The following is a 16577-nucleotide window of genomic DNA, read 5'->3' as shown; positions in this document are numbered from 1 at the left end:
ATATATATATATCCAAATATCATGTTTTCTATGACAAATATATACAATTTTGTCAATTTAAAAATCTAAATTTGAAAAAGTAATAGGTCAAGTACCTAAATTGGAAAGAAATAAAACTATCTCTTTCACAGATTAAAAATGTAGCTATGTAGAAATATCCTAAGGCTTCTACAAAAACAAAAGCTTTCTAAAACTAATGAAAAAAAATCAGCAAAGTTGTAGGATGCAAAATCAATGTGAAAAATCAGTTGTGTTTCTACAGAATAACAATGAACAGTCTAGAAGGTAAATTAGGAAAATATTTCTATGTATGCAGTGGTACCTGGTTGATGAACTTAATTCTTTCCAAGATTCTGGTCACAGAATATTTTCCACAATTCTGGAATATTTTTTACAGAATTAGAAAAATGTATCCTAAAATTTAAGTGGAATCCAAAAGAACCCAAGTAGCCAAAACAGTATTGAAAACAAAAAGCAAAATTGGAAGACTCAAATTTCCTGATTTAAAACTTGCTACAGAGTGATAATAATCAAAACAGAGTGGTGCTGGCTTAAAGCTAGACATATAAACAAAAAGAATACAATAGAAAGCCCAGAAATCAACTCCCTTCTGCGGTTAAGTGATGTTCACAAGGGTGCTGCTGAGGGTATCTAATGAGGAGAGGATAGTAATTCCCAAAGTCACGAGGGGGAAACTGAATACACCATGCACAAGCTGGACCCTTTCCTTATCCCACATGCAAAAATAATTCGAAATAGATCTGTGATCTAAATGTAAGAACTAAAATTTAAAACTCAAAAGAAAATATATGGGGAAAACTTCATGGCTTTGAACTTATCGATGATTTCTTGGATATGATACCCAAACCACAAATAACAAAACTAAAAACAGCTAAACTAAACTGAAACTCACCAAAATTTGAAACTTTTGTGCATCACAGGACACTCTGAAGAGTGTGAAAAGGCAATGCAAAAATAGAATATCTTAAATATGGATTTAATGTCCAGAATGTGTTAAAAACTCCTACACATCTCAACAACAACAAAAACAACACTGAAAAAGCAGGCAAAGAATTTGAGTAGACAGCTATGCAAAAAAACTATACAAATGCCCATAAGCACAGCACATGAAAGGAGTTCATTGAAATCATAAGGGATAAACCCAAACTAGATATGACTTCACACTTTCTAAAGTGGCCACAATTAGAAGAATATGTCTGGGTTATGATGTGAAGGAAGTGGAACCCTTGGGTATCGCTGGTGAGGATGTAAAATCGCCAGGGTGGTGATATTTATATATGATATACCCATATTCACTGCAGCATTACTGACAAAAGCAAAAGTGAGAAGCAATTCAAATGCACATCAGTGGATTAATGGATCATGCAAGCATGGTGACATATAAATGTATCAAAATACATTTACAAATATAATGAATATGGCACAGAGGTGAGGCCTTTGCGGAGGTGATCAAGTCACAAGGGCTCTACCTTCACAAAGACATTAGGGCTTATACAAAGGGTTTTCAGAGTGGGTCTGCTCTCTGCTCTTCTCCCTTCTGCCATTTGAGGCCCCAGTATTCACACCCCCTCCAAGAGGAGGCACCCCCCAGGTGCCTCCCTGGGAGCACAGAGCAGGCCCTCACCAGATACCAATGCCAGGGCCTCAGGCTTGGGCTCTCAGCATCCAGGCATGCGAAAAATAAATTGCTATGCTTTATAAATTAGTCACTCTTAGGCATTATTTACAGTAGGACAAACAAACTAAGACAATGTGAACAACCAAACTTAAGCTAAAATTCAATTCAGGCCTAATGAAGTCCAGTAAAAATGCCAAGGAGTTTTGTGTAACTTCAGTGGTTCCAAGATCTATAGGAAAGAATCAACATGCAAAAATAGCCAATGTAATTCTGAAAAAGAACCAAAAGGGAGAGGAGATTTTCCTGCCAGGAATCAAAATATATTATGAAAGCTTAGTATTTAAAATAGGAATAATCAACTGGGTCATTGCAACAGAATGGAGAGCCTATAAATAAACCCATGTACATTTGGATATTTGTACATTTGGATATATATTATAGGTAGTCTTTGAAAGAATGGGAACGTTTGATAACGCAATTTTTAAAAGAAATAAAAAGCATTCTTAACTGCAGGCCACACAGACAATGGACCGGATCTGGCCATGGGGCACAGGGTGCTGATTCTTCTCTCATTCCATGCTCAATGCTCCCTAAGGAAGCACTCGCACATAAGTACAAGGAAACCTGAACTGCAAGCTTCACTGAGGCTGTACAGTGCAAAAGAAAAAGTTAGAAGCAACCTAAAGTTTTAACAATAGAATTATGATATAGCTGTACTATGCTTATGCATGCCTACAAGCACTACTATAGAAACATCTTCACAATGTAACATGGATAAAAAAAGTCAAAGTTTTAAAATACTTAATGTACATTTCTTAAGACACACGCACTCGCAGAGCGGTAAAGCTATGGTAGGCTATATTCCAAACTGATAACAAGAGTACTCTTGAGGGAGAAAAAATGAGCAAAAGTATATTTGCTGAGGGCTAAATATTTTAAAAGAACTTTGACCTTTTCTCTACATTTTTTTAAAAAAGAGCTATGACCATAAATAATTTCATATGTTAAAAAGCAAAGAGGAAGAAAAAGAAATCTAGTAATCTTTCCACTAAACGATCTTAGCCCTTGGCCACCTCCCCTGAGCACAGAGTCCTGGCACATTGGTGGGTATCTGAAACATGATGACCATCACATCCAAGTCATGGCTGCTCATGGTCCTGGGGCTCACTTTCCAGGCTACACTGAGGTCCCTCGGGTCTACTAAATAAGCCTAGGCTAGGGCAGTATTGGCCTCAGCTAAATCCTGTTCAACCACAAAAACAACAGCTTAGGAAAAGGCCTGCTTTTTAAGCAACCTTTATATTTAAAAGTTTAAAATTAAGAAACAAGATAAAGCACTCTAAAACGATTCACCATATGACAGCAAAAAAAATCCTTCCAGTGATAGCAAGTTTAACATAATAGATGAAACACCTCTGCTCTTCACAAAGGCAATTAAAATAAGAGTAAACGTTCCAAATAGGTATAAAGTCCAAGATAAGTAATGGAAGAGAGCAGGTAAGCAAAGTCAAACATTTTTATAAGGCAGAGTAGATGGAAGAATTAGCAGGTCTGGCACACTTAAACACTAGATGCCATAGACAAGAACACTAGAACATCATAAGGCCCAGATCAGAGGGAACACAGAAGCCAAGAGTAAGCCAGGAGCTGGGAGAGGTGGCACATGTCTGTAATCCTACCACTCTAAAGGAGAAGTACAGTGATATTTCAGAATAGGAAAGACATTGGTGTTAAGGCTTTCAGACAGAAAAAACAGACTGCACAGAGAACCAAGAACCTAAATCACATTTCCCAACCTAAAGCTAAAAGACAGGAGACAGATAATATATCAAAAATTTCAAGAGAAATTATTTTTCAACCTGAAATTCCCAGAAAAATCAATCAAGCATGAGGGTTAAATGAGATTTTTGGGGGGGAAAGTTCTCAAAAGAAATTTATCTCTTACGATACTCTTTTGAGAAAGCTAGGAATGGATGTGCTCCACAAAATCAAGGGCTCAAGACATAAGAGACAGAGATTTATGACAGAAGAGAGGAGAGTAATTCAAGACACAGGTGAAGACCAGACCTAAAGTACAATGATCCAGGTGGGAGAGGAGGAGAGGAGGGCTTCAAGAGAGTCTACCAAAAAAGAAAAGGAGGATACGTTTGACCAAGTGGAAAATACTGAGAACTGTTTACTTCTTTGGAAAGAAGTGGTTTCAGTACAGTCATTTTGAAAAAAAAAAAATGTAGAGATTAAAAATGGCAGTGTAAAGACCAATGCATAATATTACCTATCCAGGACCTGGAATTAAGACATCTGAAAAATAACTACTTAGTGTAGAAAAAAGAAGATCTGCAGTAATCAAGAAAGAGCCAACAGGAGAAACCTAACAGAACACAGAGCAAAGATTGAATTAGTCTGGAACACTACCTCAGACTCCAAGGAGGGGGACCAGTCTCCATTAACACAAGCTGGGCAAAGAAAGCAGTGACTTGGTGTGCAAAGAGGGATGTAGAAACTAGGACTGCTTGATGGGCACCATTAGCAAAACATTCCAAGCAAGAAAGGTGTGGCAGGACTTGGCATTCACACACAAAAATGTGAGTGTGGCAACAAGATAGAACTTAGTTGTGACTATTTCTCCCCCATACCTGAATAATAAGTCAATATCTTTCAGTAATGACTGTCAATGCGAGTGGTCTCAAGTTTCAAGACCAGCAGACTGGGTCGACAAACAAAAACTCAACAGTTTACCTTATAAAAGAAACACATATAATCCAAAAGGAAATGTATAGACTAAAAATCAAGGGTTGGAAAATAGTATTCCATGCAACGGGAGCCCCAAAACAAGCAGAAGTAGCTATCATTTTTAGCCAAAGTAGACTTTAATGACTGATCAGAAGTAAGAAATTCATAGACCAAGAGTAAAAGCATGGAAAACAGTTCTCCATACAACAGGAGCCCAGAAAAAAAGCAGGGGTAGCTATCATATTTGCAGACAAACTAGATTTCAAACCAAAACTAATTAAGAGACACAAAGAAGGCCACTACGTCCATATATATATATATATATATGCCGAATACTGCTCCATCCAACTTTATAAAACATAAAGATCTGACAAACATCAACACAGTTATAGTGGGAGCCTCAATACCCTACTATCACACTAGATAGGTCAACTAGACAAATTATCGACAAAGAAATATCAGCATTGTACACCCTTGAACAGATGGATTTAATAGATATCTACAGAGTGCTCTGCTCAACAACAGAATGCACATTCTTCTCAGAAGCACATGAAACCTTCTCCAAAATAGACTACATATAAGTCCATAAAGCATGCTCTTATAACTACAAAAGAATAAAATTTATACCATGAGTATTATTAGATCATTGTGTAGTAAAATCAGAAATTAATGGCAAAAGAAACCACAGAAATTATGCAAATACAGATTAAACAATACATTCCTGAAGAAACAATGAGTCACAGAAGCAACCAAGGAAGAAATTAAGACAGTTCCTAGAATCAAATGATAATGTCAGCACAACACCCCAGAATCCATGCGACCCAATGAAAGCAGTCCTAGGAGGGAAGTTTATATCTGTGAATGCCCATTCATCACATCAGAAAATCCAAATCCAAAGCTAGTTCAAGAAAGTATAAAAATCAGAACAGAAATTAATGAAATAGAAAAATCATGAAAAACAGAAATTGAAGTTATTTTAAAATACAGTGAGTCAGAGAGCTAGTTTTTCAAGAGAATAAACAAAAGGCAAATACTTAGCCAATCTTGCAAAAGCAAAAAAGAAAGAAAAGACCCATATCAATGCAATTAGAAATGAAAAATGTGAATCACAATGGATTCTGCTGAAATTCAAAAGACTATTAGTAACTACTTTGAAAACCTAGCCTCCAATAAATTGGAGAATCTAGAAAGAAATAGATTCCTAAAAACATATGAATTACCAAAACTGAACCAAGAATATATAAAAACCCTGAATAATACAATAACTATGAAATTGAGGTAGATTAAAAACAACTTACCTACTTAAGAAAAGCCCAGAACCTGATAGATACATTTCTGAATTCTTCAAGAATATCAGGGAAGATCTAAGGCCAAAACTTCTCAAACTTCTTAATGAAACTGAAAGAGGAGGAGTGCTAATTAGCTCATTCCTGGAAGCTAGCATTACCTTAATTCCAAAACAGACAAGGACTCAACTAAAACAGAAAATTACAGGCCAATCTCTCCAATGAACATAGATGCAATGATCCTCAAGAAGATACTGACCAACAGAATGCAACAAATCGTAAAGGCTCACTTGCCATGACCAAGTAGGCTTCATCCCAAGTATGCAAAGACAGTTTAACGTATGCAGATCAATTACATAAACAGAAGCAAGGACAAAAACCATGCTATTGACTCAAAAGTCACAGAAAAGGTGTGTGACAAAATCCAAATTCCATTTGTGAGAAAGACTCTGAAGAAAACAAGGAGAGAAGAACCTTTTCTTAATCTGATATTAGCTAGTTGTGACAAATGTACTGCCAACATCATATTAAATGGGGGAAAACTCAAAGCTTTCCCTCAAAAATCAGGAACAAGACAAGGATGTCAACTATTACTACTCCTGTCCAATATAGTACTAGAAACATTAGCCAGAGCAATCAGCCATGAGAAAAAAAAAGGGACACTCAGAGGAAAGGAAAAATTCAAGCTACCCTTACCTTAGTCACAGACAATATGATCCTTTATAGCACTGACTTTGTTCAATCTTCTCCTAGTGAACCCTAACTGACACACTATGCTACGGAAAGGGAGTCAGAACAGGAGGGACAGAATGAACTCACCCTTGCTGTAACAAGTATGTAGTTCTGCCTTGCTACAGCTCAGCCAGCAAGGGGCTGTATGTGTGACAGTGGTGCTACGAGATTCTGTCACCTATAGAAGTATATACTGTGATGTTGGTGCAACTACAAAGTCACCTAACACGTTTCTCAGAGCAAACTCCCATCACTGAGTGACAGGTGACTATCACATACATGACTTAAACATTCTGTGCTTTTTCACAGTAAAATGGAGATACTAATACTGCACCTATAATACCTACAAGGCTGCTGTCAAAAATCACATGAGATTGCACGGTGAAATCATCTTTCTGAAAATTCTCATTTTTCTTGGACCAATTTTTCAGACTAGTTATTCCGTGAATGTGTTGTGTGGTGTGACACTTAAAACTCAAGTTGTCCAAGATCAGAGGGCTGGAATGTCAATCAGCCTAATGCCCAATGTGAGTAACCAGCCCAGACATGGGAATCCAGAGGGGAGTTCTGTGAGGGAGGGCTATGCAGGAGGACTCCTCTAGTCTGAAACCTGAAAAGCTCAGAATAAAGTGTAACTGCATTTGACTTCCTCAGAATTTAGGTAAATTACTTAATTGTCCCCAGGCTCCAGTTTTCTCGTCTGTAAAATTGAAAATAGTAACACCTGCCTTGAAATGTTGTTGCAATGATCGAATAAATTAACAAATGAGAAGGTCCTTATACAGTAGCTCATCCAGGGTCTTCTCTGGCACAGGACCACAGTCAGAAATGCCCCACACTAGCTTGCTCCTGAGAAAGACAACTCTCCCTTTCAACTTCTAACACAAACTAAGCTAAGCTAAGCCTCCAAGGTTGACTCCATCCTGCCTGGCTCTGGGTCACTCTGATTAGAGCACAATACTGGCTCACTGTAGAAAATGTTAGTAAGTGAAACAATATAGTACAAATAATCCCACTGGTGAGAGCTAAACACTGTTAGGATTTCAGTGTACAACCTTTTATATTTTTCTGTTTGTGTATACTGCCAAATAAGTTATTATACGTATGTGTTGCTCTTCATTTTCATCTCAAATGTCAAGGACATATTCATTTCCTCACAATAGAGTTTTATCAAGATCATCACTTTCAACAGCTGCACATCTAGCCCAACAAAGGTCCCACACCTTCTGTGTTCCAGCCATTCCTGTCACCCTTGGGGGACAGACAGTGACCACTCCAGCACTTACTCCAACCTACCGGGTGAATCATTGGTTCCACAGAGGAAATTTCAGTGTATTTCAGTGTATTTCAGTGTATTTCAGTGTGCTGGCGATCACAAGCACACTGGTACTAACCCAATGCATCTCAAGCAAGGCCAGCAGCTGCTCAGTATGCTTTTTTAAGCAGAATTTATTTCTAGCCTTGGAAGGAATGAGACACTTGAGAATAATTTTATCTTAGAAGTCCTGCACGTCTGCCTTCTCAGAGCTTTAAAAAATGAGCACACACACATACACACTGTATATATCTAATCACAGCACACACACACACACACACACACACACACACACAAATACATGCTGTAAAAACATACTATACCGAGTATGGGCAAACTATTTTGGGAAGAGGCAAAGGGGCTATTTCCTCTTTCTTTCAATAGCAGGGGCTCTGGCAACTCAAGCTGTGTCACTTATAATGGGTAACTGGGATTTTCGGGGAGGAAAAGAGACTCAGAATTGGAAACACACATCCAAAGCCATCTGGAGACACATATCCTAAGTTGCAACATGTACATTAAAAGGCTTTTTCCTAAACGTGTCTGGGGAAAGCTGCAGGGACTAGTCTGTGATTAGAGAAATCACCATTCATCTGGGCTGTGGAAGCCAGAGAGAGAATCCAGTTACATAAACCACCCAGGAAAGCCACTTTCAACCATTATCACTCAAGCTGTGGATCTCATCTTGAGCTCAGGACTCTGCCTGAGATTTAATTTCCCAGGTGAGAGCGTGTGTTGTACCCCTAGCAGGGAGAAGGGACTACAGTGCTTCCATGGCAGCACAGGTCCAGAGCAGCCTACCTTCCCTGCTGCAGGCTGAGCTGTGCAGAACCAGGACGGGGACAGCAGCAGAAGCCCCTGGACAGCTCATCCCAGGCTGGCCAGCCCAGAGGAATGAAAAGGACCCAGCGACAAACCTGTGCTCCAGCACACGGCAGACTCAGTAGTGGAAGTTTAAACCTCTGAGAAAGCTTCTGCCACACCACACACGTCAGCCGAAAGGTGGAATTATTTTCGGAAAACTACCTTTTAGAACAGTGGGGTTAAGACTTGGGCGTCACATTCCCACAGAGAAGAAAATGTATAAGCAGTGAATTGCACAGTGCGCTTCTTGCATGGCTCATGGTCCTGAGCAGTGAGAGACAATGGGTGGGCTGCCAACGGCCCTAATCCACCAGGAACACACTGTTCTTAACACTGCACCCCACTTGCTCCCAGCCCAGAGGTTTGGTGAGTGCTAACAAGCTGGCACCACAGGCTAATTCGATGTGTGGGATTAATGTGTTAATTTAATGTATTCTTGATGTTTAAGCTGTTTTCATTTCTAGATTTCTAAGCACGGCATTCAGATTCCTTCATGCAGTGGACCATTCAGTCTTTCTAACCCTTTCACCCCATCTGTCAGCTCAGTGCGTGCTCATTCCTGGTCTCAGACTGTGGGGCTGTGTGCACCATTCCCCTGGTCTAAAATGCCAGATTCCACCTCCGTACTGACACAGCCAAATTCTGCTATAAATACATCAATGCCACACTCAAGTCCAGCTCTTTAATAAGCTGTTATAGCTTTTATCTAGATGTCTTCCCAAAGCCTCATGAGCTCCTACAAAGGTGGGGTTTTTCAGGGCTGGCTAGATATAGGGTGTGTGATTCTGGGATTAAGGGTGTGTGGTACTATATTAGACCTCTGATTGGAATTATCACAGTTCCATTATAGCTAAAAAGATTTACTGAAGATAGAAGCCCTACCCTGGGTATGGGTGGCGCCACTCAAAAGCCTGGTAGCCTGGATGGGACAAAATTGAAAGGCAGGGTTGCTGCTGCTGTTGCTTCACTACCTTCTGCCTGCCATGCCATTGACTGTTTCTCCTCTGTGATGCCCCTGTCATGCCATCCTGCCCTGGAGCCAGCAGATTATGGGCTGAAACCTTTATAAAGTATGAGTTGAAATAAACCTTTCCTCCTTTGAGTGTCGTGTATTTCTTAGTAATGAAAAAAGTAACTAAAACATCAGCTGTTCCCCAAAGCTTAGCTCACAATAACTGCCATGCTCATGCACACCACCTGCCGATGGCCTCATTCTGGTCCTGTGACATGAACAGCTTCTACATTCTCGACTGGCTTGCACACACCTTGCCTTCCAGGTAGACCACTGATGAGTTGGTGCTCTATTTCCTCTCTCTGACAACTTCTGATAAGGAGACAAAACTATTCTGTAGCCTCATCTTATCTGACCTCTGAATAGCATCATCCCCCTGTGACCTCTCCCCCTCCAGGAAGTACCCTTTTTCTTCGGTTTCTGTGAAATAACCTTTAGATTGTCCCCTATGCCTTTAGCCCCTCCTCCTCCACCTGACTTTTAAATATGGATGTTTCCTGGATGCAGTGGCCCTAGCAGCTGCCTCCTCTCCCTCTTCTCCCCCAAAGACCTCAAACATTTGGAAATTATCATTTTTGAAATTACCATGTCTCCAAAATGTTTTATGATGTTTATGAAAACAAGTTCATTTTTCATATAGATCATTTGGCTCTTCATGGGGAGACTCTCTCATTCTATGGTTTTACTGTCTCTTTAATCCAAAGCATCTACCACAGAAATGATCACCCTGATAGGCGGCCAGGTGAGACACTATCACCTAGAGGAAGCTGACTATACCAGACCTCATAGGTCACACTGGTTGACCAGTACACCATCTGCACTGACACAAAGAAGGATGCAAAGAAGAGTTAGGAGGGAGAATATTTTTATTTGGCTTAGAATTCTCCAGTGCTCCTCAAAGTGTTGTCCATGTAGGACACTAAAATTCTTTTTTCCTTAAATGAACAAATTAATAAATAATTCTATTCAAGTGGGTTCCATCTAGGCAGGATTCAGATCCAGGGTGGCCTATGGCCAATAAGCACATGATCTCTACTTGCTGAAATGAAGGCTGTAAGTATTGCCAAGCAGCACAACACTTAGGGTTACTTCCTGTCCCCTCAGAGTGTTGGTCTGAGCCATGATCACTGGACTGTAGTGAAAAGGTTTTCTACTCAGACCAACTGACGTACATCTTGCCACCTGATGAGTAAAGAACTCCACAGAATTAAGTTACCCTGGTTTGGATCATGTTGATCATTTTACAATTGACTATCCTTTAAAACTGACTGATCCATCAAACTCACTGAATTTTTCTATACTTCTCTTCAAAATCAAATGGATTAGTATAGCCAGTAAACTGAATGACCCTCATACAGCCATGGTCTCTGAGCTCTTTCTGAAATATAAGAATAGCAAACCTTTTCTAAAACCATCAGATAATCCTTGGTGGTTTCAACTAGAGACATGTGTCCTAAGTGAAGAGTATAAGTAGAAATTTTACTGCTTCAGAGAGGAGATAAGCCAGCTTGGTAGGATATTCTTGGGGCAAAAAAAGAGCGGATAACAGGTGGGAGAGGAGGACAGATTTAAATTATCCAATTCAGTGGAAATCAGAGGTGGGGTGGTGACTGTTTAGATACAGATTCTTTGTGTGGAAATAACTGACAAGCTGCCTGGAGGTGTCTTCCTCTAAAGGAGAGATCAAATCACAAATGGGCAAGAAGGGCATCACTCTATGGGTGCTTCAAAATGTTTTCACTTATTAGAAAGATTTCAGTCCTGAACACAAATTCCAGCTCCCTGCAGAGTTCTTGTGTACAGCAAAGCACATAACTGCAGCAGTAACTCCCCTGTGTCTCCCAAGCTTGCTGCTTTGTGAAATGCCTTTTGTGGGCTTCCTGCAGCTCTGTGCCTCTGTGAGTCATGGCCAATAATTCTCCCTCTCATAAAGCAGCAGGGTACCAAGAGGGCTACTTCCTCCCTACCCTTTCTTTCCTATAGATATTTTAATGTATTAAACATTAAAATGGCATTCTGCAGTCACTAGACCTATTAGCATCTACATTGCTACAAAACAGCATCCCAGTAAAATGCTCAACAATTCTCTGCCTTAGTAAGTTCTTTGAGCATTCAACCCACATTGTTTGAGCTGCTGCATAAGCCCATGTTCTCTTGTACTTCCCTCAGTGAAGTCAGAAAACATTCACTCATTACTCTGCTCAAAAAGGTGTGCCAGGTGCTGTTATAAGTGACAAGGACATAGTATGCCTGATGTCCTAGACTTACAGGTATGAGGAGTTCAGGGAGTGAACGCACATTGTGAAAATGCTGTCAGATGAAGCAGGGAGACTAAGGCCAGGTGAAAGAGGGTGCCAGGAAGGTATCAAGGATTTGGATTTTGACAAAAGAAAAGGAAATGGATTCATGCAAAGAGAGAGAAGGGTAAGGTAGACAGGGAAGCAAGTTACTAAGAATTTCAGAGGTGTATGTATTGGGAATGCCAGCCTATTTTTTTTGTAAAAAATCAAAAACAAAAACAAAAAATAAACAGAAAAGCCAGATAGATTCTTTGCTGAAATATGTAATGAACAAGGTAGTTGAGGAAGGTTCTATGGGTAGACAGTAAAAGAAAGAACTAAAGAATCAACCCAATTTGGAAGCATTAGTTGTACACTGACTTAATTCTTAGGCTAACTCAGACACTGAGGCAGACAATGAGGAGATAAGTAGCAAGAGGACCACGACCCTGTACTTGAGGGGAACATCATCTAAACAACCATAAATATGTACTCTGCTTCTAGGATAAAAGACAGATGGTAAACGTAGGTTTTAGAAACTATGTTCTTCCTTAATATGTGGAAGGAATATATTTTCAACACAATACCTCACCAAAATGAATGCACACCCAGGCCCTTGAAGTATGGATAGGAGCTGAAAGAGATCAAGACGTGATAGTGCAGAGTTTCCTGTGACAGGGCAGGTGCGTGTTCACATGTGTAAGGAGCGTCTGCTGTCACAGACGGGTTCCTAACCAAATTAGTTAGCCCGGGCCACACTGCACTGGTGTGACCTTTAAGATGCTGGGTTTTTAACTGTATGTGTGAACGCATAATCCCTGACTCGAAGGCCACAGAACATGCTTATTGTGAAGGTCCAGGTTAATGTTTGCCCCTCCACAAAAGAACACAGAAACAGGGCTGGGTCCTAGGCTGGAAAGAACCCTCTAGCTTCCTGGGTGGGGTTGGGCTTCAGGCTTTGGGGAGACATTTGGACTTGAGGGTGAAGACCGCCACCTCTAAAGTGCCCCTTTGGTGTTCATGTGTGTGTCACATAGCCGTGGCTGTCACCGAACACTATTTTTGATTAGAATTCACCAACACTTTTCGCCTGCTGATTGCTGGGTATCGCTACTGAATAAAACATTTGTCTTTAAACATGCACAAACACATTTAAATTACTTCAGATGTGTTGCTCTGCTACCTGCTTTGTGTTAGTATTTACTGAAATAACTGTCCATTGGTACTATGGCTATCTTTGTAGAAACACGCAAATGTATTCTGCTCTGGTAGGGTAAAAAGCATTTGCTTCATTTGTATGTACTGGTAGAATTTTTCCACATTAATCATTTTTCCAGTATTTTGCATTTTATTGCCTGCCACGAAGACCGACACTAGCATATTTCTCTATCAGTTCTTTTCTCAGGGTTAAGAGAATACTGCCACTTATTCAGAAGTAACGATTTCTGAAAGATCCTGAGATTCATACGTCACATTTACAAGATAAAATGTGAACTCACTGTTTAAAATCACTTCAAATATGTATAAAAGAGAAGCCCTTGATTTCCCCGATCACTTTCCTAAAGAGCTGGAATGAGTCCTGACATGCTCCTGCCAGCTTGAGTCACTGGTGGCACACGTGTGACTGTCCCGTCCCGTGGCCTGGCCACCCATGAGCAATCGGTGGTTCAGAGCAGCCTGGCATGAGACATGAATCACATCCCTGGCAAGAATATGTTAAACTCTTAGCTGTTTTTATGAGGGATCTACAGTATCTCTCAAAGATTAAAAATGTTACTAGCACTCAGGACTGGCAAGTGTATTCCCACACACCAATGATACAAACTGATACACTTTTTTTACAGGGCAGGTAAAAGTTAATGTACCCTATGCAGAATGAATCTCAAAGATGAAAAAACATTTAGCCTGGCAACTTTACTTATGATAATTCACTTTGGTTATGGTATTTGTCTCAACACAACTGACAGTTACAAAAATCCTTGGAATAATATGATTATTACTAGCCATCTAATCAAATAAAACACAGCATATCTGCATAATGGAATTCCATGTAGCCTTTGAAAACGGCTGTTAGAGCTGGTCTCTGGCTTGAAAAGGTGGCCCCGATGCAGGCATGTCTGCAGAATAGCAGCCTCCCGTGTTGTATAGGCACCTGCTGTCTCAGCCACTCTCCTTGTTGCTGGGACAAAACACCCAACACCTGCAACTTACAGCTGGAGAGATTTATTTTGACTCAGTTCAGAAGTTTCACTCCATGTTTGGCAGGCTTAGAACAAGCCGCAGCATGGCAGAAGGTCCCGGCTGAGGAAAACTGCTCACGTCATGGACCAAGGAGCAGGACGAGGGGCATGGGGAAAGAGATTCGCCCCAGGGACGGCCTCTCTCTCAGCAGGCTCATCCCTAGTCGTGAGTCAGCTGTAGCACCCTAGAATTCAGTCAGTTCGCAAAGACCTGTCTGTGGGCTCCTGTGGCTCCTGGGGCACAGCCAGATATAAACTGTAACACATACACAGAAAATATTTAGAAGAATGGCCACTGACATTTCTGTTAAAGCTCTGTTTCTTTTATCTGAATTTTGCCATTTTTATATAATAAACATGTATGGCTTGTATAATTACATGTGCACTCATTACCATCTCAATAATGGCTAGAAAAGCTTCTCTTCTGACTGCGCTGCCCCTAGACTCATGCGCTTTGAACCAATATGGCAGGAGTAGCCCATGCTTGCGAAATCTGATGACCACTGTCCCTCCCAAACCCAAGCCTCCTAGCTCAGCTGTCCCCCGCCATGAAAGCAAGGATTCTGCTCACCAAACCATCCTGCACATGGGGTGTGTTCAGGAGCCTCTGGAACCCGTTCTCTGTCATGACTCCCAGCCAGTTGAGTGCTGCCCAGCACCAGAGGTAGTTGTAGCCGCCGTGCCAGTAGCTCACAAATGCAAAGGTCATCGCAGTGGAGAGCAGGGTCCCCAGCAGGCCACGCTGGGACCCACCCAGAGGAATGTACATGTACCTAGAGAGAGAAGAGGCTGTGAGAGCCACACTAAGGATGCATCTGCAAGCCCCACCAAGCTCCTGGACTTGGTTCTCCCGTACACAACACTATTCAAGGCACGCAGGCCCTGCCCAACCTCCAGGAAGCTGCAGACTGACCAACCATTGCTTGGGTTCTCCAACAAATTAGGAGCTTGCAAAAAGCCAAGCCTACATACTGAGGGGTTTTAGGGTGAATGAACACAGGGTGAAGACCTCTCGTTACTATGGCAAAACAGCACTTACAAGAGGCAGGAAGAGAAGCCATGAATTTAGAGTTTCTAAAAGGATTGTGCCCAGCCCTGAACACCCAGTCATAGAATAGCAATCAAGCTGCTGACTACGTGGGGATGTCCATCTTCAAGATATCTATGGACTCTACAGCTCAAACTATTTAGTGCATGGTATCCTGCTATTTAAGGATGACTGCTAACTTCAGGGCCTTAAACAGCAGGAGCTGGGTTCAGACGAAGGTGCCCAGGCCAGTACTCAGCCTTCCAGGAAAGTTTCCCAGAAGGAGCAGCGAGTTCGCCAGTTAAGAGTTCTGCACTCCCAGGGCAGCCAAATCTCCACCCAACTGCACGGCCACCCAGGTGTTCTCCACCAACACAGCTGCCCTGGCACACGGCAGGGCCGCGGCCTTCGATCACGTCTTCCTGATGGAGTTGGACTTGACAGCTCACGGCCAGAGCGTCAGAACCTGGAGAGTAGCAGCATGCCCTCTGCAGCTGCTTTTAGAAACAAAGTTCATTTATTGCTGGCTTGTGCTTCTTTTCTAACCTCCCTCCAGGAAGGAAAAGGAAGTCATCAACGGACTACATGCACATCCTTGCGTAGCTAGACGTAAAGCTAAAAACTTCACATGGCTCTTGTTTGCATCTTTGAGTCACAACCTGGTTTACACTTGCCATCCTGGCATTCCAGTTTTAGTAAGCCGGGGATTGAACTCCAGTCCTTGCGCTTGCAAGGCGGGCCACCGAACCACTGAGCTAAATCCCCGCCCCTTAGTAAGTCACTCTTTAGCAGAACCATTTATAGAAAGGCAAGTGAAAAAAAATAATAAAATTTATCAAGCCATACAGAAATGTCAAAACACTATGCAACAGTAATTAAACAGTAATTATTTTATTTAAAATATATTTTAACTGGTACACAAAAACATAAAAATTACAAATATTAATAGGGTACCACGTGCTGTCTCAATACTTGCATATGCTGTATAATGTTACCTGTCTCCTCCAGCTTTTGTGATTTCTTTATGGTGAAAACTTCCAGTCTTTTATCCCAGCCTTCTGAAATGTGCACACATTGGAGTTACCCATGGTCACCCTAGTATGAAGTGGCACAGCAGAACATCCTGCTTCTGTCTGTGACTGCGATTGTTTTTAAATGTCCTCCTTGACAGTCTGTCCCCAACAGCTTCAGCCCAGCTCCTCTGAGCCCTGCAGACCCCTGCTCGTGAGGCCCTCACCCCAGCTGCTCTCAGTTTAGAGAGCACCCCCATGTAAGTGATCACTCTGGACACCTGGCCAAACTTATTATCCCCACCTTGGTATCTAAGCAGCCTGGCCTGCTCCCAGCAAGAACTCCAATGGGTCTGCTTAACCAGAGCCCCTGTATGCCCACAGCTCCTCTCAGTAAAGTAATTCTTTTTTCTTTTTCTTTTTCTTTTTTTTTTTTTTTT

At 41.3% G+C, this 16577-nt stretch overlaps 1 protein-coding gene across 1 annotated transcript in view; it reads right to left on the bottom strand.

Annotated features, from left to right (window-relative positions):
- The window catches only part of Hhat (hedgehog acyltransferase), a 255752-nt gene that overhangs the window by 49822 nt on the left and 189353 nt on the right, over positions 1-16577 (bottom strand). The window contains exon 10 of the mRNA XM_033762250.1: positions 14672-14873. Coding sequence (XP_033618141.1) covers positions 14672-14873 — 202 coding nt within the window. The remainder of the gene's footprint in view (positions 1-14671; positions 14874-16577) is intronic.

The sequence above is a fragment of the Fukomys damarensis genome, unplaced genomic scaffold (assembly GCF_012274545.1).
Source record: "Fukomys damarensis isolate Sample0158 unplaced genomic scaffold, DMR_v1.0_HiC HiC_scaffold_11, whole genome shotgun sequence".
NCBI classification, from domain to species: Eukaryota; Metazoa; Chordata; class Mammalia; order Rodentia; family Bathyergidae; genus Fukomys; species Fukomys damarensis.
The sequence above is the reverse complement of the archived record's forward strand: the minus strand, read 5'-3'. Positions and strand labels throughout refer to the sequence as shown.